The sequence below is a fragment of the Lampetra fluviatilis genome, chromosome 11 (genome assembly GCF_964198595.1).
Source record: "Lampetra fluviatilis chromosome 11, kcLamFluv1.1, whole genome shotgun sequence".
NCBI classification, from domain to species: domain Eukaryota; kingdom Metazoa; phylum Chordata; class Hyperoartia; order Petromyzontiformes; family Petromyzontidae; genus Lampetra; species Lampetra fluviatilis.
In genome coordinates, this window is record NC_136285.1 from 13385769 (window position 1) to 13410124 (window position 24356).

At 48.5% G+C, this 24356-nt stretch overlaps 1 protein-coding gene across 1 annotated transcript; it reads right to left on the minus strand.

The window, feature by feature from the left end:
• Positions 1-630: 630 nt before the first annotated feature.
• LOC144934834 (inner nuclear membrane protein Man1-like) lies at positions 631-24356 on the minus strand. Its single transcript, XM_078861038.1, has 13 exons — positions 23048-24356; positions 20652-20686; positions 14844-14904; positions 13076-13152; positions 11884-11966; positions 11074-11219; positions 10006-10107; positions 8191-8293; positions 6671-6849; positions 5867-5948; positions 4905-5010; positions 4699-4777; positions 631-4239 (listed from the first exon to the last, which is right to left on the minus strand). The coding sequence occupies exons 1-13, from the start codon at positions 24354-24356 to the stop codon at positions 4070-4072; spliced, it is 2532 nt and encodes an 843-aa protein (XP_078717164.1). The 3' UTR covers positions 631-4069.

Consider the following 24356-nt stretch of genomic DNA (forward strand, 5'->3'; position numbering starts at 1 on the left):
CACTTCTCTGAACACTAACGTATGCATGGATTCTTTTGAAATTAATTTAAGACTTAAAAAAAGATTACAGCTGTGTAATCTTGAAGCATTCACCAATTGTTTTGTTTCAATTAATTCAGGGTTCTTGGTCCAGTTTCGTACATGACGCATACGAGGTGACCCCACAGAAATAAGAAAATATATTGAGATAAAATATTAACTTAAATAATACATTAAAATGTTTTAAATAAATGAAATAACCGTATGTATATTCTTGGTTCTATCGGTAAAGTCACGTGGAAGGGAAATAATAAAATAGAAATATAAAAAATTTAAATTCTCACGACGTTTCGACTGCAACACAAGCAATCATCATCAGGTGTGAAATCCACAGCAAGAGGGAGCGATGATTTCACACCTGATGATGATTGCTTGTGTTGCAGTCGAAACGTCGTGAGAATTTTTATAGTTTTATATTTATATTATTTTATTATTTCCCTTCTACGTGACTTTACCGAACGAACCAAGAATATGAATCCCTGCAGTCATGAAAGCTTGAAATCAAAATATAACCGTATGTGTTCCGCATTTTGGGCCAACCTGTACCACTGACCGCGCAGCTGTGAATGTACAACAGAAGAGGAGACGGCGTCTGAAAAATGAGTAAACTTTAATTAAATACCTTTGTACAGTACTCGGATAACAAATTTAGGGCTGCAGCCTTTAGACAAAAAAAGTTCCGCCCGTCCACGCGGGGCGAGCGGCCACGACGCGTCCTCTCGTGTTCCGAGCGCACTCCACCGCCACCACAACCAAAAGCCAAACCAACCCCAAGCTCGCACCAGTTCACGGAATTTAAATCGAACCGTGTTCCAAAACTTGCGCGGACGAGGGAGCGAGGTGACCGCAAATCCCCGTCCCTGTCCCCGACACGGAGAGCGCAGAGTGCGCGCGCGAACACTACGCGCCACATGCACTCGTGCGCGCGCGTGTGCGTGCACGCACGTGTGTTTAAAATAAAAAAGCACCTTTTTATTGTTTGTAATATATAGGAACACACACGTCAGACACACTGACATGACTTTACGCGTGAATCCCCCCCCACCACCACCCCCATTAAAAAAACCAAAACGCCGTGCAACAACATTCAAACAGCAGCCTCTTCAAGCATGAAATGCAGTTTCTTTTTGTAGTTAAGGCACACCAACAAGATATGCATCGCCAGTACGCAAGCTGGGTAACACTGTCTAATAATGTCTTTGCACTTTAGGTACACGTACGCAATGCGGTGGTATTGCTGTAATACTTTGGAAATACATTTTTAAAGAAAAATATAACAGGGAGCTGCTCAGCTGTCAACAGAAGGCTATGCTCATGCAATGGGACGTCAACGTTTCCACAACCGGCTTTAGGTGTTTGGTGAACAAAAGCGCACTTAAAAAAAAAGAAATAAACTGGAAAATCTAAGCGGTTTTGCTGCAGTGTAAATTGGGGATTGAGACATAATTGAGCCTGGAATACTGTGCTGTCCAAACCCAAGCACCAGATAACATTGTCAGTACAAGGTTGTTTCACAGGGCCCGTTTTGTAAACAGATGCTGGAAATGGAGGTCAGATTTTTTTTTTTGGCCAAACATTTTTTTGCAAGAGCCCGAGAAGAGGTCGTGAGCAATGGTGGGTCAAGGGGTCACGTGGTGGTTTTTTTTTGTTGTATTCGTATAAACACCGCGATTGTGAACGAAACCACGGCTCCAACGGAAACTCTCTTGCGATGCGGCCACTTCTTGACGGAAATGCAAATGCATTCAAGTGCACAGCAATGGAAATGAAGCAAATGGCAAAATGTTTAAATATAAATGCATTAATAATAATACATGTTTAAAAATGTACAAAGTCCAATTGTTTAAAAATAAGAAAAGCAAGTGCCCCTTGCAATTACGCATTTTATAATGGTTTCAGTCACAAAATGGCTTTAATGGAATTGCAATCTCAGCACTGTCGTTACAAAAAACGCTTTAAAACAAAACACCGAACCTGTACAAAAAACGAGACCTTTAAAAAAAATTGTTCAATTCACACTTTGCGCAATTGTTGCTCAGCAGTTTCAAGAGTTTCATAAAATTTTGTGAGATTCGAGTGCGCTTTCGGATGGGGGATCGCGGTCTGTTCCGGACCAACATCGCCACCCGAGAGGCGGGCACGCAAACAAAGCATCACCATTACAACTTTACATCTTTGCAAAATAACCCGACGGAAAAAATAAAATGTACAGTTTGCATTTACACTCGGGAGATGCACCCACTTAAAACATTTGTAACAACCACCCCGCCTCCCCACTCTCCTAACGCAGGTAGCATCCAATACAAACACAACCTATTAACAGGTCCCAAAAAAGACACGAAAATCAATATATGCGATTAGGTAGGAAAATATAGATATAAAACTAAAATAAACGAATCCATCGCAAACGCAACACCAAGAGTGGACCGTCAGGAACAAATTGTAATACGGGAGCTTGGGTGACTCGCCGTGTATCTTGCTTGCAGTAAGAATTTTAAAACACCCTGTGTACCGGGGGACCCTCAAACTCCTGTGCTCAATCCCCACCACAGGCCAAGGTTTGTTTCGTCTCGCTTCAACAGACTGAACACGTCATAAAACCACAATTTCACGTCGTACAGAAGAGTGTTGTACTTTTTTGGAATCCAAGGAAGTCGTGGCCGAGCCTCGGGACTCTCTCAGGAGGAGGGTCCCGCATTGAGAAGTTTCGGCCAATTCCTCACTTGCACGCGAACATGGGGGGTGGGGGCGCGCTTGGCAACAACCGGCACACTCTCGTACTCCGAAAGAGAAATACATGGGCGATCTACTTACCAGTACCCCGCTTAAATAAGCGAAAAACTATAAGGAGAGCACAACTTCATTTTGAAGCGTCCGGCACGTCTCCTAACAATCTCATTCCACTCATTACATCACCAATGCCCTCCCGATGCACTCCAACGTAGCGGGTGTGACGTGCTTACACAACATTTAATCACGCGCGAGCTCAGGTCAGTCGATAAAATGGATCACCCTGTTCGCAAACTATTTGCTTTACTTTCCGGTGGCCAGCGCACAGCACTGCAAAAACCTTGGGTGTTTTCGCACACACGGCATGGTGTCCAGAGCGATCCGACCCCAGTCAACAAGGCGGCGGATAGCAAGCGTCTCTCGCTCGGCGATTGTAAAAGGCAGACCGTGGCGGGGGTGCGAGGAATTTAGCCTGGAGATCCCCTGTGGGGAGGCGGAGAGGCAAGCCCCCCCGGCGTTATTGTGCAAACGAATGCCAGCGAGAGAGGGAGGCCGTGGCGGTTATGCAACGCGTCTCCCACCGTGGACCCACGGTGATCAAGCAGCGCTGCGGCTCGCACGGGGACATGGCGAAACAGTCCACGGGGTTGCCACGGCTGTCAAGGAGGCCTTTGCAACAAAATATACAAGGTAAAAAATATATAACGAAACACCGCAATTTGCAGTATTCGTTAAGAAACATCAGACTTATTGTTTAAAAGATTTTTGTAATTTTTTTCTCACATGTAAAAAAGGTTGACGCTACTTCTTACATAAAAATAAGAAAATTGAGTTCAATTAAGTTGATTGTAAAAATGGCTTTTTTTAAATGCACATTTTTCAGATGGGATTGGAATCTGTAGACCAGAGTGAATTCAAGGGTCCTACAACAAGAAGCATATGCCAAACCCCCCCACCCCCATTAGTAATACTGCACTTTGACAGAATAGCAGCGTACATACGGGCACTCGCAGGCAGTAGTCCAAAGGGTCAAACACAAAAAAGTCGAGCCGTAGGGGGGATAAACAGAAAAACGAAGCATCAAGCGATCGTCTGAGATCAACGCCGACTCAACGGGTGATTTTTCCCATGCGTAAAAAGGGAGCACGGTGGGGAAAGGGGGGGGGGGTGGGTGAGTGGAGTGTTGGCGCGACGGGTAGCAGGGGACGGTCAAGGAAGGAGAGAGAACTTGAGGCAGGCAAGGCCGGTTTGAAGAAGGCGAGGGGACTCGCGGTGTTGCGGCGAGGAAGCAGCGTGATTTTTAGATTGTCTTGTCGCCGTGCCTCTCCACTTGGCAACCGGGGGGGGAGGAGGAGGGGGCCGCGTTTGCCGCTCGGTTCGACGGCTGCATGGGGATGTTGCTGGTGACGGCGTGCGGAAACCGCTGGTGGTACCGCTCCAACCACAGGTACTTCACCGTCACCAGCTTGCCTGTGGGAAACAGTGGCACGCGCTTTAACGTAAAAGGAAACGCCAGTCATTTGTTTACAATAACCACTTTTGTCCCTCCAGCAATGAAGGCACCAGCCCCACCTTTCCCTCCAGGGTCGATAGAATTAATAACACTTCGTGGCAAGTCAAAGTGGCTGTCCGTATGGGTAGACTGCCTCCTGATATTTCCCTCTTTCTTTTCTTCCAAAAGTCGCCGCAAGGCAGTCGACGGATAAGGCTGGATGAACGTGTTCCACTTCTTGTTTTCTCTGGTCATGGTGATCGTTCCAGAGGGAGCTAGGTTTTTGCCTTTGAATTCCTCCTCTACGCTCCCGACATAGGAATATGGGATTGGCACATGCAAAGGCGACCAAGGAGAAGAAATACCCCTTTGCTGCGATACCACGGTTATTAATTATTGCCATTCCAGGCGCGGAGGGTGATGGTTGTGCTCCTTACCGTCAAACCACGATCCGTGCAACGATTTGAATGCCTTCCCAGCGTGCTCAGGCGAAAGGCACTTGACGTACACGCAGCCCTGGGCAGCACACGAAAGGCAGAATGAGTCTGTGTGTATGTATGCTCAACTTCTTTCGCACCGTACGTAGCCAACCGTCCTAAATCGGAGGCAGTGGGGTGGTGGGCGCAGCAGCTGCACTGTTCACCTCATGCGAGGTCTTGTCCACCTCGATGTGGACGATGCCACCGTTGTCATGGCACTTCTCCATGATGGCATCGTGGATTGACAGGTGCCAGTTCTCCCCAATTTCCCTGAAAAGGACAATAGCATCATCGTCATCAACAGCAAAGCATCAACATCATCGGCAGCAGCAAAACATCATCATCAACAGAGATGCAGAGCCTCCGCAGTGCCAGTGGCAAGAACCGAGAAGAGGATTTTTTTTTTATGACAAAATATCAGCAATCCAAGAATTAATGCCTCGCCTCCACAGCAGAGAAAATAAGATGCTCTCTAGCTCGCCCATGTGTTCTCGGAATGCACAGCGTGCTCTGTGCCATGTCATAGGTTTCGCCCAATGTTTTGGGAGGTTCTACTACCGCCTCCTCGTTTATACGGCATGAGCTGCTCAATTCAGGTCTTGAAGAAGGTCCCAGCGCGAACAGCGAAGCTCACGCGTCGTGCCAATCAACCTTTGCCGTCTCTCACGATCGTGCGATAGAACACGCCTAGCACCTGCACATGAGCTGGTTTTATCGCTCGATGTCAGAATATGTCCTCCCGGATGTGTCCCATGCCTTGGCTGCTGCTCCGTCGTTCTGAGCGACGCGTGCTGCCCAAGCCAAATAATTTTTCTTAACGGTCAGAATTTTATCATGAACCTGCACGTGTTGTCTAATTCCTATGTTCCCCTTTGTCTCAATGTGTTTCCAAGCAGGCATCTGTGTGTGCTTCTTCACAGGTTGAGTTCAATTAATTTATTTCATGTCCATGTTTTTGATCCACACGCCACAGAAGGGTGTTTTTGCATTGATTACGAACGTTCCTGCACAGGCACATTTGTATTCGGCGGCCACTCCAGCTGCAAGTAAGCTACTTCACCACAAATACACCCCCTCATCCCCCTCCCAGACGGGAAGGCTAATCCGCTTAAGACAGTGTACATACATGTCTGGGTCAAACATGTTGCGTATCTTGAGGCAGGGAGTGAGGCTGTGCAGTGGGGAGTTCCTCCGATCCAGATGGAAGGCTGCAAAGAGGCACAGAAAAACATTGCCACGTCAGTCAGAGCATGCCAGCATGCACTTTGAAGAACAAACACCGAGTAATCATTAAACTACCGCAATATCAGGAAAGAAATGTTCAAGGGTAAAGTATGATAAACTCCCAAGGCAAGCGTTGCATTGTAATTAGGGCTGAATGATAGGCACGTAATGAGTCATCGATTAAAATCAATGCCAACACTCGCAACTACTACTACACATGGCAACCGGTGTGAGAATTTTTTTTTTGAGACTCTGGTACCCGATTAGTGGGTACAAAAACAGGTGCTCCAGTCTCCTCCTGCAAGTAAACACACTCAGTAAATGTCCGCTAACACCTTCACGTAGAGCTGGGGAAAATTATTGGCGCCGGCTCATGGCGCGGCCTGCCGCCTCCCGGCTTGCCTGTGGTTCCTCATGCCTCAGTCGTTCTCTCGCTCTTCGAGAGCGAGCGAACAACAGGGCGGTGTGTTACAAGTTGAAATAATCATTATTATTGTTATCGGTGGGCCGTGGTGGCATGTTCTCCACTCCTGGGAAGCCTACGCTGTATTTAACTCGTGGTTCGTCCCACGCACCTCCGATTAGTACGGTTGGCTACGTACGGCGTGAAAGAAGCTCAACATGCAGGACATACGAAAGGCCCGAACCCTGCGCGTGCGCACGGCTGAGCAAAGCGGAGGGGGGGGGATCACGCCGAGCAGCTCACCCTTGCCCTGCCAGATCTTGGCGGGCAGCTTCCCCGGCGGCGGAGCCGTGACCGCGGCCTGCGTCCAGCGCCAGACCTCGCAGTCCTCGCCGGCCATGCGCTGCCGCTCCGTGCGCACGCGCGATTCGTTGGCGGCGATGAACGCCACGGCGCGGCGCCAGACCCGGCGCATCCTCCGCCTGCGTACAAAGACGAAGACAAAGATCCCCCGTATAGCATTAGCAGACTGTCGGAGCAAGTGCTGTTCGTGTGCGTAGTCACACACCCACAAAATAAAGATCCTCCCGCATTTTTCCATTATCATATTTAGGCTTCTTTATCCAGGAAAGCCTCACTTAATCGCACAATTCTTTTTCAGGAGGGGTCTGCCAGATTTCCACATTTGTGAGCAATAATACTGGTAGGAACCACCTGGTTCCACCAGCCCACAGGAGATTATTGTGTCCGTCCGTCCGTCGTGCATCCAAAAATGGGAGGGGTGGGGCTGGGTGGAGAGGGGAGGGTGGGGAAAAGCTGGGTGGGGAGGGTGGGGGGTGGGAGGGGTGGGGCTGGGTGGGGAGGGGCTGGTCATCCCGTGGTGCCCTTATAAAACTCAACGTTTAACCTCCTCACGCCGGCTTGTGCCCCGCCCTCAGTCGGCCATATTTGCGGAATACACCACGCCGCCGTTGACCCTGGCTCCCTCCGCAGGAATGTGTTAATCATTTACATTTGTAAGGCGCATTCCATCTGTGGATGTCAACAAATAAGAGTAATATGTGTGCGTTTTTTTATTTGGCAAAATTTGAACCACGACGCCGGCACACAAGGGCCCAGTCACGTAGCGTATTCTTGCGGTTAATGCCCACCGCAGTATTAATCAGGGCGGCCGCTGGATTTACACCGTAACATCTGTGGAAAAAAAGCTTTGCAGCTCATCGGATTCCTCTAATAAATAAATATTCTGATTCATACCGTGAACATCTGCAGAAAGTGGTGAACGTGCTCCCACTGGGCACGTCATCACCCACTGCCGCAGAGACTGTTGGGACAAGTGCTGTTGTACACGCACATGTACAGCCCCTTTTGTCAATCCACTGCTGGATGAGGGCCTCCCGATGCCGTGTGGGTCGTGGAAGTTTAAAAAACAAAAATTCACCACGTTGGTCATTGCGTGTTGGTGAATGCAGGGAGCATTGATGTAAGAGCATAAAATCACAGTACGATGGATTTTGCTCCACTACTCTCCGCTGCCCACATCTACTGTCATCCTCATCAGTCGAATGTGTTGAGCTTGTTTGATAAGTGAGGGAAGATGGGTGGGTCGGTGTCCCACAAAAGATGCTTTCAACCTTTCGTCTCTCATGGAAAGTCCTGTCCAACTGCTCAAATTGTCCCACAAACCGATCCATTCCCTTCCTCATCTCTTTCCTTTTCCCTTGCGGAATCGTTTTTGGGAAGCCCGCCCTTGTCTTCAAGAGCTTCTCCAGGATAAATAAAGATTCCGATTCTAAAAAGAGGTTGCCCCACGAGCTACTCACCTCTCCTGCAGCGGAATGAGCGTGTCCCTGACGTGGGGAAGAGGCAGCACGGGCTGCAGGGATTTGTTCTCCACGCAGTTCTCGCTGTGGCTCCGCAGCATTTCTGCAACAACGAGCGGGCCTTTCAGTTACAAATGAACGCACATCTTCCATTCACCCACCTCATTTATCTGTACACTTACAACCTCATTGTTTGTCGTCCTTCTCCGCACCTCCGATTGGCGTGGTCGGCTACGTACGGTGCGAGAGACGTTCCACGTGCGTACAATCCACGACTGAATCGCACCCTCCCCGCGCTGTGCGGGTTGTGGGGTTTGTTTGACCGCACCGTCACGCTCCCGTCAGTGTGGATTGGTGACGGTGGGCAGCAAAGTACAGTACATAATTGTATTATGCTGCACTGCCCTCTGCTGCCCACAACCACATAGCCCCCACAGCTGTCATGCTTGGTGGCTGCCCATCCAAGCACTATCCAGGCTCCACCCCAGCTTAGTCTCTGAGATCTGAAGAGATTGAGTGCATTGCAGATGAGTTGTCATATAGCTACACGAAACACACACACACACACATAATGGTATTTAAACAACTGCAGGTTTAAACGTTCTATATTTAAATATATAACCACATCAGTAATTTATAGTTGCAATATGTTCTGTGCATGTTGAGTATTCACGTGAAAGTAAATAATTCCTCCTGTTTTATTGCAGGTCAAAAAATGTGTTAGAAATGTCACAAGGAGTAAACAGCGATCATCATTGTGCACTGTATGATGAAAACGGAAAACAAAAAAACCACGCACACACAGAATCGCCGTCATGTCTCCAAACTCCGTAATCTTAGGGCATGTAAACCAGTTGCAAAGTAACAATCGTTACACACACCACGGCAGCCGCCAGCACCGGTGTTACAGAGCGACCGGTCCCATGCCGCTGTATTAACTTGCGCTGTACCCGGGGGAGTGGGGGGAAAGAATGCAATCGAGATTTCACACACGGACCATCCCCCTGAGGTTCGTGGCGTGCGAGATCTGCCGACAGCCAAAGCGTCAAAGCGAAAGACGGCCACCACCGAAAGCGAAGCTATTAATATGTTCGACCTTCAAAGCCCGGAATCTGGTGTAACTGTGCCAATTAGGAATGCGCCAACTCTCCTTCAAGCCATTTCATTTCAAACCCACTCGACGCCTCGACGCTTTTGTCAGCCGGGAAAGGCACCGACAGCCGGTGGGGCAGGATAAGTGGCCGGCACGCGATGATCCTAACAAGTCACCTAATTGGAGATTCAACAAAGGAACTACCACCTGGCTTCTCCTCGTCTCTTAACCACCGTGTTAGCACGACACGTGGCAGGTAATTCCCTCCATCACCTAATTTGTGACAGCAGTCAAGTGAAATTAAATCTCTCTCGCATCACCAAACATCGCCACGGATGCTTTTGCAGGAGAAACAAAATGGAATCGATTCATGAGAGGTTTTTTTTGGTTTCCGGTTAGATCGCGTACAGATAAATGTGTAGTTAAACCCGCCATCACCTGACACAGCCAATTAGTGAGGTTTGTCACGTAAGAAAAACATGCCAATTAGATAATAGTTTAGCACACAGGTGTGTTGGAGAGTAAACCCACATTTACAATTCGAGTACCGTGGCGTTTCGCTGGTAATTACAACCAGCTTCAACAGGCGATGGCAAGAATTGTGGATAATTCCTCCTGTTTCGGTCTTAAATAGATGCAAGATGACATTGAACGGCCTTAGAAACTCACCATAACAGTCATGGGCTTTCAAATTAAGTAAGAAAGAAAGGTGATTTACTTACCGACGATTCTCTCGACCAGGTCATACATGTTCCTGGTCTCTTCCTCCTCCTTCCGCCAGCGATACTTCATGTAGGCCAGCACGCCCAGCACAATCCCCACACCTGTAGGCGCACACAACACGCGTCCAGGTTTGACCGCCGTGTGCACTCGGCTATGGAAATTTTTCAACCGGTGGTGTCACGAGAACGCGTCGCAAATGTCGCAAATGTCGATTCGACGAGGGCCGGTTGATAGGGAAGAGGCGATAAGATTATCTACATTGAGGAATTTACCTGAAGCTTAGAGGTAATCGTATCACTAGCTCTCACCTTTGCCATGCAATTAATCCTAGCACAAAATCTAGGCTACATCAAGATTGTTTCAAACTGCTGCCCAATCTGCAGCTCCCTTACCCCAGCCATCCGTGCTTTTGATTCCAAGCCTCTTCAAGTTCAGGCAAAAAAAAACATCCTGTTCTCCTCTGCCATTGGCAAACTGCCATTCTCTATTACATAAATATGATGACTGTTGCTGTACAACATCTTGAGATGCGGTAACACTTAGACACATCTATAATTTTGCAATGTAAATAATCCATCACCATGTAAATTCCCTTACCGACTACTCGGTTTGACAAACAGTTGTCAAACCGTGAGGCCTGCGCTGATTTACTATACAGTGGCACCTCTTCCCGAGGTAATTAATGTTGCCACGGTGGCGAGATGGTAACTACCTCGCCTGGTATACAGGAGGTTGTGGGGTCTATATTTGGAGTTTGCATGTTCTACCCGTGGTTGCATGGATTTTTCTCCAGGTCCTCCGGTTTTTCCCTCCACATTTAGAATCAACATGCGTTTAGAGTATTTGGCAAGCTATACATTTCCACATGTGATAAGCCACTTCGTTGGGCCATCATTTGTGACCAGATCACTTCTGATAAAGAGCAGCATAGCTCAGTGGGCTTTACCTGGTAGAATACAAAATAATGTCGTTTTCAGTTTATCTTCACGGCTCCGCAAGTGTGGTGGCGGTGCTGGTAGTGGCGACAAAGGTGGCAAGAGAGGGTGTGTGTGTGTGTGGCCCCTCACCTGCAAACACAATGAACAGCTTGTGCAGCACTGTGAGGAAGGCCCTGCGCAGGCGGCAGATGAAGGACCTCTGCGGGTGCGTCGACTCGAGGTATCGAACGTCCACGAGGTTCGCGACCTCCTGCTCCGTGTCCTCGCCGAGCAACCTGGTGACACGCAAAATGGTGGCGAACGTCAAAAGTAGCATCAAGCGGATTAAAATGTACGCGTGTTGAACTTCTTTCGCACTGTACGTAGCCAACCGAGCTGAAGGGAGGTGCGGGGTTAGAATCACACCGTGAATTAGAATCGCACTGTAGAATCGCACAAAATGTAGCCACCTGCCGAGGTGGCCCAGTGACTCAAACGTTGAGAGTTTGGGTTCAGTTTAATCAAAGTGAATTCTGGTCACCAATAACTGCACCAAATAAATGATATAAATCACATTTGCTTTCGTACTTAATTTGGTTAGAATTAAAGATATGGGTTTGACTGTCGTGTAGAGGCAGGTGGGAAACTGCTGTCCACGACTGTCTGGACCAGAGGGTCACTTCAAGGGATTTCAGAGGTAGCTCTGCAACATCCTCTTTCATGGACCGTTCCTCTAACGTGAAAGGTTACCACTGCCCTGTAACAGATGCGAAATGGATGCTTCGTCGCATGACGCGATGACGACAGCACAGCTGGGATCAGTTGTGGGAATAAGACCGTCGTTTGTCAACCAGTAGCCGACTGCTCTGCGATTCATGGAGCACGCTATATTCATCTTTCACACGAGGTCCTGCTCACGGTGTCCTGTGCACAGAGTGTTGGGGGGTGATGCAAACTCACCGAATGCCGAGGTCGGCTTCGCTCCCGATGATCGTCTGGAGTGAAGCGTTGAACATCGACTCGTTGACCAATGGGGATGTCGACTGCAACACAAAGACGACGCAAACTCACGAGCAGCAAATGACGTCCGCCAATTAGGAGACCTCTCGGTGTCTACGCCAAAGGCACAAGGGAAAACTTGAGTCTAAAACCATCAAACACATCAGTGGAGATAACATAGCAAAAATAAACGTACTAGTGGGAGGGGGCGGGGGTAACACTCCCTCCGTTGTGTTTCTTCGCAAAATATAGCAATGGTGTAGCAGAATCAATATGTACACTGCACACAGCTGCATGACTACAGCTCACTTGTTAATCCACTGCTGGATGACGGCCTCCCCACAGCTTATTTAACCATACTTTACCACGATGATAGCTGCAGATTTCGATAAGACCGGAAGAATAGGCGAAAAGTAAAATAATCGAATTTGCTGCTCTTCCCAAGCTAATGCCCACCACGTCTCCTCCCAAGCCCTATAACAACCTGCCTGTGCATAGTTGACACCCACCCAAGCACTATCCACACTTAACCGAGCTTAGATTCCGAGATCTAATGAGATGAGGTGCATTCCAGGTGATGTGGTCATCGGGGGCTGAATGAATATCATTACTAAATTTGGAAAAAACTCAGGATAGTATATCCATTACACATAACTTAATTAATGATTGATACAACTTTGTGCCCATGGGACACCACGGGAAGGCGAGAAGAGTCGGTTGCACAGAAAGGCAGATGAGCAAGTAGACTGGGATAGGGTAGGGCCGCTGGGACAAGAGTCCCCAAGACGGGCAAAGTGGACACGGCTCAAGATGAGGAGCGGGAAGAAATGGAGAGAGCCAAACAGGAAGGGGAAGAGAAGGCATGACCCGGCAAAGATGTCAGGGATGAGAGGGGAGGGAAGAGAGGGAGTGATGAGGAAAGAGCAAACAGAGTGACCCGTAACGGAGCAGCGGCTGTTCACAGGGGGTGGAGGGGGGAGAAGGGAGGGATTTAGAGTGGGGGTGGCCACACAGAAATCACGTGATTTTACGGCAGGCTTGAACCGGTTTAGGTATATCGTTAAATGGCACCGATGTCATACCCCCTCCCCCGACTATATAGGATCGCTCAGTGTCGCGATGCGAGAATGGTGCAGCGCCGACCGAAAGTTACCGTGATGAACGCGTATGCATCTACAAACGAAATCCTGCGGCTCTTGATGTGAACGTGGTCCCCGCAGTCCAGGTCACCTGTGCGAGACACGTGGCGTTCGTGAGCAGGTCCAGACATTTTATCGATGCGAGTAATCATTGGTATAACGGCTAAGTGGCTTTTCTTTTCACATAGGTACGGCATAAAAAGCAACCAGGACTGCAATTCAAGCAAAAGTAATGTGACAAGGGGAGAAATGCTCAAAATATTGAATTGTCTGACACCCAGCTGAACTAACGTTTTAATACATTACAATACAATTTGATGCCCATAGCATCCAAATGCTACAGTATCTCCGCAAATTATGCTGTGCAGAAATACTGGACATTTCATTTACGTAGAGAGGCAGTCGGTCACAGGCACTTGAACAGTGGGCAGCGAGTCAACTAACTAGGACTGCACTTTAGATATAAATACTGTCCAACTTTCTCCCCATACGGGAGAAATGCTCATGAAATACCGCGGTGTTGGATGCACCCAGACGAACTCACGATTTCATCAGCGCAGGGACGACAGTGGTGCATTAAGTTTCACGTACGTGGGCCATTCACTCATTCCATAAATAAGCCACATTTTCTACAACTAAAATTACCATCAAAATGACACTCCATGTGCATGAACAGAATCAGAATATGTATTTATACTGGAGGAATCCGATGAGCTATGAAGCTCTTTTTCACAAATGTCCAGAAGGGGCGGGTAAACACATTACAACAATATAAAAAAATACAAAAACACGATAGTCGTGCAAAGTACAAGGTAAACAAATCACCCAAACATACAAATACAACGAAACCATTCCCATCCTACCAGTCAAACCCACCGAGGTATTAGCTTATTTGTCAGAAGAAGTGACCTGGGCCACAAATGACAGCTCAACAAAGTGGCTTATCATTTGGACATTTGTAGCAAAAAAATAATCAAAAGAATGCACGTTTATAAATGTGGAGGGAAAAACCGGAGGACCCTAAGACTTTTGCTCCAAGATTGCCCCAATATGCGGAAACTTCCCCCCTTGTTACCGGCACAGTGGTGCTCACCGCCCCCACCCCCCACCAAGAGAAATCTCTTCGAAATCAAAACCCGAGGAGGGAAATCTCGCCCTTTCCACCGTCTCCCAGAAACACTGCGGTGCGGTAATGAACGAGACCTGAACCCGCAGGCGGGGGAAGGGGGGGTACCACCTTGCACTCAATTACACACGCGCCACTCCGGCGATCGGGCGCTACGCTCGCCGCGCAACAATTACGCTGCGCCAATTCAGATTTAACTGTAATGAGCTCCAAGTTATTCATGCGTTTCACGTGTAATTACCTGTGCAGTGTTCTAAAGGTGCAATCGCCACTACTAATTGCACTGCTGTAGTCTACAAGCGAGCGAAAGAACTTTGACTTGGGTGCATCTTTAAATGGGCAATTAAAACAACTTATTCTTGCCCGCGGTTAATTCTAGGTTCAATTATTTCACCGGATTCTTTGAATGCCTTGGAAAAAAATTTACACGAACTTTGAGGACACGCTCAAGAAATAATTGCTAGCACATTGCCTTGGCCAAGTAATTTTTTTTTACTAAATTAAACACCGCTGGAGTATCGGCGTATAATTTATCAGCTAATTTGGTATGTACAGATAAAATTGATCCGATATGCTGTGCTGCAATTATTGTGGACAGCAAGACAATTCGCGTCAAAGAGAACCAGCTGTTGCTACTGCTGCTGTTGTCAATGTACCGGCGATGGTGGCCAGATGATCGTAGAGTTTGCTGAGGATCTGCCACTCGGGGCCATCGTCCTGTCAGGGAAGAAGCATAGCAAATGTCAACACAAAAAGAACCGGCTCTTACAACCGTTTCACAACCACCTCAGATATGAGATGTACGTATGCATTATTTCAATGCATACGTACATCTAATATTAGTTCATTCAGGGCAATGTCAAGCATTGTTTTTTTTAAAGCTAATGTTGCAATAACAATCTGCTCAGAAATGCCAGGATATAGAAATGAACAAGGAACCATTCAACATCGACTCCCAATGCTTTGGTCATTAATATTGCATTATTTATGCTGACTTGTGCAACTTTTTTTTTCAACATTAACTTAAAAATCGCCCTTGATTTGCCCATAATTGAATCTCAAGACTTTTTTTGGAGACTCCTGTATTGGGATGCTTGGTTAAATATGGTATTGCGCATTTGACAAACGGAAGCATCCAGAGAACACACTGGCATGAAATGATAACACTCAAAGCTCTGCACAGATGGATTCAAGTATCCAGTGCTCTACTACCACCTCCTGGCCATTTCACAAACCTATCCAAGTAAAAACCAGGACGAAAACCAGCTTGGTTTCCAAGATCTGACGAGACACAGTGAACTCGGGAGTGGTTTTGTTATAACCAAATTGCAGTGCAGAAAAACTAAAAGAAACCAACCGCATTGAACGTTAATGCCTCTAAGTGCGCATCTCAAATATCTACGGGACACAGACACATCCGGGGGTCAGCGGGGACAGAGTGGCGCTCACGCAGACGCTCCGCGCGCCAGGCCCGCGGACCGGCGTACTCCCCGCCCGCCCCCCACCCGTCACCGGCACAAGGCCAGGGCGACCGCCGCCAAACGAGCGCCAGCGAGCACGCACCGACACCGCCGCGCATCCATGGCAGTGCCGCTGCAGCTGCCCAATCCATTATGCACCCCGGGGGTCCGTGGCAGCATTCCGTTTACAAGGCACCGAACGCCACGACAGAAACAAAACCCTCGCCGCTGAACCATCGCTCTCAATACCATAAATCCCAATTGAAGCTGGGACGATCAGCCGATTAAGTCAATTTATCTCCTAAAAATTGTTAACGACTACTTTTTTTTGTACGTTCGATTACTCAGGCCGCATTGAGAATGGAAACGACCCTGACATTCTGAATCCTTAAGGTGGGAAAACCCCCTATAAGCAATGCCCAACGTGACGCGTCTGATAATGACGATGAGGTAAGGTTTGACTTGTTTTTCCTCCAACTATTTTGCCATTATACGATTACTCGAGTATCAACCTCAAAATCGGCCGCGTTATCTATTACTGAAATAATCAGGTGGCCCAGCAATAATGACAGGGACATACACGCACGTCTGACAGCGAGGCCCTAACACGTGACGGCGGTGACATCGGCAGCTGCAGGACACTCAGCGAGGCATCTGCAGATGGGCACGCACAAGAGCAGAGGGCTCCAAACGTCTAGGCATTACTGCAAGTACGGCCCAAACGACTCCTGCTTCCATAGCGGCGGACAAATTAGATTTTCTTGTTACAAATTGGCTGCATCCACTTGCAAAGTCTCACAATGTGCAAGGGGTGCAACCTGCAAGGAGCGATTCATCTAGCGCACTTTTGTAATGTGCCCCCCGCCCCGCCACGGAGGCTCCTAATCCAATCACAAACTGTAGGCACGATATCATCAGGCTCTGTCGAGGGAGTCAACTGCTTATTCTGTGGCATGTATATGAACTTAGTACAGTAAGGTAAAGGAATGCTGCGCTTGACATTCAGAGTACCAAGTAGCTTATAATCTGTGACAGAGCCACAGTGAAAGACTGCCAAACCACAAGTGGTCCGATAATTACATTACAGTACAATGCATATTCATCGAGCTCAACTGTGGATATGTTCAGACTCGGTCGCACAGACTGGGAGTGGATGTATCACATGTTACAACCATGCTTCAGATGATGCCACACCAAACCTCATATAGGGCCGAAACAATGCTGTTTAAACAATACTGAATGTTTTAACACTTAATTCCGCTCGATTTTAAAAAAAATCAAAACTTTCATATTATTTTCCCTTTTTCAAACCTAGCCTCTGCGAAGCACCGACATATTTTAAGTGCATTTTCCCCATTCCCATTTAAAATTAACTCGTTCTATGGCAATACAAAGAAAACGCATTCAGTGGAACTCACAATGGGTTTGAACTTCAATCTCTTTCAGAATTCACGCAAATAAGTAGCCGGACTTGGACATGAGTCACTGGATATCTCTCGTGTCGGTGGAACAATGCCAGACATCTTTTTTTTTTGCTACGAACAAGCACGCATGCAACTGCACATGACTCGAATTCACAGACAGCTCTGCACATTTCTGCCTCATTTCCTGGCAGTCTCCTGTCTAGCTGCAGGACACGCCCGCCCGCCCGCCCCCCACCACTTCCTAACAGACCCTTCACATCCTCCTAGCACTTAATCGCACATCGACTTAACCTATTCCAGCAACATAAGTCTATCACAAAGCAAAGGGCCGCCCCCAATTCCAGAACTCGAATACACATTGCCGGAACTTGGCTTGCACATCACGTGTACGTGCCGTAATCTTCACTTTTCCCTCCGTGTTTATTGGGGGGGGGGGTGGGGGGCAAAAAAAGCAAGGAAATCAAGCAAACGAGTGGATTCTGTTAAGCTTTCCGCCATACGCTCATCCTCAAAGCGACACTATCAGTAGCATTTTCACGAGGCAGACGGGAAGCGGTGTGTTTGGAGGCCAACCTGAGACACCGGCGTTCGGATAACGGCTCTGCCCGGGGAAACCGTTTGATCACTTTCCCTGGTTTTCTCGGTTTGGGTAAGTCCCTAATAGCAACACAACCCTCACACCAAAGTCGTGTTCGCATTGGATCACCTCTTAGAGTTAAAATGATCCCCTCCTGCCACAGACGGACAGAGCGAACGCATTAATTGCTTTCAACCTTCTTTGGAAAGCGTTAAAAGCAACGGGCATGCTTGCAAAGGGCACTTACAGTGCTTTTGTAAAAGAACTGCGAATGCTGAATGCATTTTGCGGCACTCATCAGGGGCAGCAGGAATGAATGATCGTTAGCCCCCCGTTGCTAAACTATAATTCAATCCTCCGTGTTCTCTTTTTTATGAATATTTCCACTTTCCCGCCTCCTCCCCAGGTTTTAAAGAGCTGGGCGCCCCATATTATGGCAACAGGCCCGATTCTTTACCCGGTGCCAGCCACCGTGATACAACCAGTAATTCTGTTCACGAGACCTCCGTCAACTCCTCACTTGCTCACCCCATGTCTGTCTCCCAGTGGGACAATGCCAATGTTCTGAACAAGCACTCTAATCGCCGACCCCATGGAAGAAACCTCCCGGTTTCAATTTACCCACGCAAACAATGGCCTGTATTGAACCGCACAAGAACATCGTATCGCATATGCGGCTATCGCATACACCGGTGGACAATTAAGAATAGCCAAGGGTGCGACTGAGGTCGCCAGTCTCAAAACCATGGACCACATAGAAATGCCCGCTGCCCCGCTTCCATCATTCAACGGCAGAATTTCAGATACTCACCTTGAGGCTACTCCTGAAGGTTCCCACTCGCTCACCCACCAACCTCAACATGAATATAGAAACATTGCTGATTAACTCCGTCATACCAAATTGCCGATCGACGCCCCGTCGCACGAAATAAGAACTCTGTATTCAAGTCTGTGGGTCTCTATGTAAGCTGGTGGCAGAGTACTGTGCCCTCCAGCCTGGTCCAAGAGTTTGTAACCTAAACTGCTATATGCACAAGCAAATAATGCGATACGCACCATAACTGGTACACCGCAACCGACACAAATCCGCTGGCTCCCTGTTATGGTGAACTTTTACCACCAAATATCTGCAGGGAGATGCGAACTGCAAAATAAATGTACATGGTTTTCTTGCCAACGACAACCTGCCCATCAATGAAGACCTCATCAATGTAACTCTTAGCTGAAAAGTCCTGATGATCCCCCCCTTCTGGGATCGTGCTGTTACCCTCCTAGAATCTCACCCAGATCTGGAATGTCAAATAGCTTTGACATTCCTCGAAGACACTGATGTACCATCAACCACATCAGAAAATTAACGAACTAATGCACCCATCTCCTTAATATATGAAAGATTAAAGACAAACCACGGTGCAATTATGGCCAAGCAACCCAAACTACGGACCACATAGTACACCACCGTAGTCTGCGCTTCATCAACGGAAGAGGAATAGCAAAACTACAACAACTCTCTCCTGAAGCCCTCTTGTGGCTCGCAAACCTCATAGGCATTTAGCTACTGAACATACCGCCATAGGCAAGAATAGAATATGCGAGTTTATGAACCTCTATATGACTCGATCTGAAAAAAATAAGCACAAAGTAATGCCACTGCCCGCTTCGCTAACTGACTGGCAGAAATGTTGATAAGTCACCACGAAGATACTCCTGACGCCATCCACTGGCTCACTCACCAGCCTCGGACATGAACACAAACATAGTTGATCAAATCCTCGGCATACGAAACAGAAAAAAAATGCATGTTGCCCCTGACCTTTGACCTACCAGCTAAACTGCAATCAGAGCCATCAGTTTGAGATACTGGCATAACCCATAAAACCACCATCCAATCTGGTCAAAGTTGAACAGATATCATGTGCACAGGCAAACACACTGGTACGAGAGAGAGGCTTTCAGAACATCGGACTCAACTTTCAAGTTTTTGACCTTAAAATTACTGGTAAAAAAAAAAATCAATGCGCAATAAACGTTCTATGAAACGCCATGAACTGCGCTGACATTAAGAGAAGGCATAGAGGTCATACGGAGACGGTAGCTAACCTCAGCTTACCTCTGTTGTGGGGGGGGGGACTCGTATTGATCAGAATGAGTAAATAGTCAAAACCTAAACGGCGGCATAAGCGGGAAAACTGCGGCGGCAACAATGCAGCAGCAGCTGTGCCTGATCACAAGTTGCCTCAGATAACCTATGTTTCAATCAAGCATTCGCAAAGCCGACAGCTGAAAAGAGTCAGGCACTCTGAAGTTACAAATGTATTTATAACATTAGCATTCAGCACAGTGTAATGGTAAGAAGGGGGGGGGGGAGGTGGGGGAACATTTTATTTTAAATTATCCCACACCACCCCAAGGGCACTCCCCTTCCAGTGCCCGGTTACCAATGAGCAGCAGTTTAATGCCGCAGTTTTGCCGGCTAATTTAGGCCAATTACTTTGCTGCAATTGCACCTTGTAATGTGGGTTTAATGAAGCCTATCTCTTTTTTGCCAGACAAACCACCACCAACAACGTGACCATTTAACAACAGGGGGTTATAGCCCCTTTGTGGAAAAACTACGTGTGCTAATGCAGGGTTGAGCAAATTATGGCCCAGATAGGGCCCATGACTTCACTTCATACGACCCGGTGCCACACAAGGCCTACAGACTTCAACATGGACAGCAAAATATATTTATCCTTCAACTGCAAACATCATAGCCACATGTCTTATTTCAGAAATGCAGCCCGCCATTCACTATGTGCTTGCGAGAGGAAAGCATACGTGATATAAAAAAAAAATCGCACGAGGCAATAATGCGAGCCCTCTTATTTCTCGAAATAATAATGCCAAGGTGTGCCCGTCGTAGTCTTCTCCTCAGGGGAAAAGATTTCTCCCTCCTCTTTGCCAAAGGGTTCACACTCTAGTCTTGGCACATGCAAGTTGTTGGTGCGGTTATAAACTTACCAAGGCAGAATGGTTACAGCAAGCACTGCTTGATGCTGCAGAAAAAACACAGAAAAAACATTGAAGCACATAACAGGTGTGTTTAATCTCTTAAATTACTCTTTCTACAGCCCTTTGGCAACCAACTGATGGATAAAGGCCTCCCCACACAATTGCTGGTCATGGGCGATTCTTTATTTTCACCATACTTCACCATACTGGTCAGAACAGGTTACACAGAAATAGATTCTGTGCAATAATGAAGCCCAATATAAACTTCTAATTTCAAGACAAGCAGGTCGACCAAGTCACATTTAGCAATAATCTGTGGTTGGCAATTAAATATTAGTGTAGCACAGCAAAAAAGATTTGCCCCTTCCTGAAAAGTGGGTTTTTCCTATCATCCACTAATGCTCGTGTGGGTTAATGCAAAGGTTTGATCGAGCCTTTAATTCAAACAAGAAACCCATTCGACCTCATTTTGCTCATACGTCTGTTTTGGCAAAAGGTGCCCAACGTCGCAGCAAATATGCACCACGACTGGGCGACTAAACTGCACTCTCGTCCCACGCTTGCAATCCCAGCGTTCGCTTCAGCTTCACGTGAGCCAGCATTGGGGGAAGGCCCTCTCATCCGCTGCTGGACGAGGGGCTCCCCCACGCCGTGCGGGATCATTTGACCATCAAGTAACCCACGCTGGTGCGGTGTGGGTGAACACGGAGCGCATAGATGTGAGAGCATAAAATTACGCAGCATAACAGTGCACTTTGGTGCACTGCTTTATGCTGCCCACCAAGTAGTCCGGTGGCCCCATGTATCTGTGGATGTATTCCGCCCATCCAAGCACTAGCCGGGCTCAGTGCTGCATAGCTTCCAAGCATCGATGAGATGGGGCAAATTCTGGGCACTTTGGTTATATGCCATCAGTTTAGGTAACAGAATTGGTCTGAGTTGGTTTGGGGTCGGCTATATGTGGCAGAAATCAGGTTTTATTTTTTTCAAGCTTCCTATCCATAAAGGATGCTACAACGCATTGCCTAAGCAGCAGAGCTGGGTTTATGTTAGAACGTTACAAAAGAGATGTGTCAGTTCACACACATCCACCTGTTCACTGGCGCAACATAGCAGTTAGTTGCTTATAGCCTTTTTGTGAACAGGTGAATCTTTTTTGGCTTTTTCAATTTGTTGATGAAAATACTTAAGGTTTTCTTTACTATTTATCCCAGTACTACACATTTCTTTGGACGCCCTGCCTTTCTTACACGTTTAATTACTTTTACCGTTTCGTATGTCGTAATTTAAACCCAAATTTAAATGCCTGGTGTCAAAGGGCACCCACATAGACATATGATTCCACGCATTACAACACCTACCTACCCTCTACATTATATTTGAAAGGTTTCCCTTGCAAAACAGACTCTTGATCTTAATGAGACGTGGGGTTATTTGACCAGAATTCACCGCATTGGTCAGTGCGGGTTGGTGAAGGAGTGGAGCAGCGGTCTTCATTGCAAGGCCTGCAGGCCACTGCCCCCCCGACAACACACAAATGTGAAAACACCCCGATCGTGTCGTCAAACCCAATGGTTTTAAATGGTGTGGCGGCCCTCACACTGATGATGTCTTATCGCCGAAAGTGCCCCCTCCCCCCCTCTGAAAATTATTTAAGAACACTGGCGTGGAGCATGGTCGTGGAATCAGAGGTACAGAACAACACATTTTGCTATACTGCCCAACCACGCATGCCTGCAAGCCCTATGACAACCTGTTGTACGTGTGGTGATCACCCACCAAAGCCCTAGCGCCAGGCTCATGCCTAGTTGGCTTCTGAGATATTGGTGCAGCATTCCAGGCGAGATGCAAATCATCAACCGTGGTTAATCCACCGTGAATGAAGGGCTTTCCAAAGCACCACCAGCTGAAGTAACTTTGCCGTGTAATAATCCACCTAGCACCCTGCACTGGAGCGGATTTTATCACTCCATCTCCCTGGTGGACGTCCTCTCGGATATGAACTTATCCGGCTATGACCTTATCTAACCTCTACATTTAACTCCCAAGTCTCCCTTTCAAAAAGGATTCCTGGTGTCCTACTTGGTCATAACATTAAACAGATGATCTAATCTAACCCTCCTTTATCTCATCTCCGTCTGCCTCTACAACCGACTGTCTTATTCTTCTCTTCCTTCAGATATTAGGAAGCCCATGGGAGCCATGCACTTTTAAATCCAGATTTAAAAAAAAAACACATTTTCTTTAGAACTGCTTTTTGCCTTCAGCGTGTCGTCTTTCCCCCGCATCCCAGACTTATTAACGCACGATACGAAATAAGTTCAACACACACGCACAGATACACAACCATCCCCCCACCCCATCCATCCCACGTTGACCACGGCCACCCAGCCTCAACAACTCACTGGCGTTGCCCTGTCGCTCGTTCGCCGTCCTGATGTTCACGTAGACGAACGCGAGGCACAGGAAGAAGAGAGCCGTGCTCAGCAGGAGCAGCATGGACAGGTACTGGGCACAGAAGGCTCGCCGGCGGGTCACCGCCTCGCCCTCCTCCACCTTGAACTGGCGAAGCAGCTCCCGCTCAGTCTCCGAGCCGCGTCTCGCTCGCGTGTGGTTGCTGCCAGAGTGGTTGGCGTCCGGGGGGGTGGAGGTGGTGGTGGTTGTAGTAGACGACGACGAGGTTGAGGTGGTGGTGGTGACCGTGGGTGCGTGGGTCTCGCTTGACCCCGCAACCTGCCGGTTTCGCACCACGCAGTTGCCGTGATGGTCACCCTGCTTGGTGGCACGATCACCACCAACACCGCCACCAGCCACCACTCCGTCGCCAGCAACGCCATCAACTTCAACACCACGTCCAGTTCCACCGCCGTTTGTGCCATCAGCTACGTAACGCGCCCCGAACAACTTCTCGCTCGGATTCTGCTGGACGCCCGGAGAAGACTTGACAAGCCCTCTGCCCACAGCCTGTTGTTGTTGCTGCTGCTGTTGTTGCCTCTGCAACCGGTGGTGTTGATGCTGCTGCTGGTGGTGGTGCTGGTGGCGAGGGTGTTGATGCCTCCTCGAGTCCCCGTGCAACCTCGCGGCACCAGTGGGCTTCCTCCCCTCGTCGTCCTCGCCCTCGGATGCCGAATATCCTTCGCTGCCGCTGCTGCTGCTACCGCTGCTGTTCCCATTGGCACCCCCTCCTCGGCCATTGGGGCTCGGCAACGGCGCCGGGGCTTTGAACTGCGAAGCGTCGCCGCGCTTGAGGCCGTTGTTGAGTTCGGCCTTGCGGGGAGAAGGTGGAGGGGGATGTTGGTAGCGAGGAGGGGAGTGAGGGGACAGCGGCGGCGGGTGCGGAATGGATGGGAACGGGGACACGGGATGATGATGATGGTGGTGGTGGGACACACCCGCCTCTCCCTCGCTCTCGTCCGAGCTGAAGCCCACGCCGATCCGCCGACTGCGCGGCCTCCCGACCGACCTCGCCGCCGCCGCCTGCTGCTGCTGCTGCTGCTCAGGGTGGAGGTGACGCTGCTGCTGCTGCTCCTGAACTCGGCTCTCCCTCTCCTTATCGTCGTCGCGTTGATCGAAGCCGCCGCCGCCGCTGCCTCCTCCTCCTCCATCTCCGTCCTTGGAGCGCCTGCCGAGTCTGCTGCGTGCGGGCAGCCGCGTGGAGGAGGAGGAGGTGACGGCGGAGCGAGGCGAGACGCCGTCCCTCACCCGCGCCGCCAT

Coding starts and splice junctions, on each gene's coding strand:
- LOC144934834 (XM_078861038.1), bottom strand. CDS start 24,356: ATGGCGGCGCGGGTGAGGGACGGCGTCTCGCCTCGCTCCGCCGTCACC. Junction 11,220..11,883: donor GAAGCCGACCTCGGCATTCG/GTGAGTTTGCAT, acceptor GCGTGTCACCAG/GTTGCTCGGCGAGGACACGG. Junction 5,949..6,670: donor CAAGATCTGGCAGGGCAAGG/GTGAGCTGCTCG, acceptor GCCTCTTTGCAG/CCTTCCATCTGGATCGGAGG.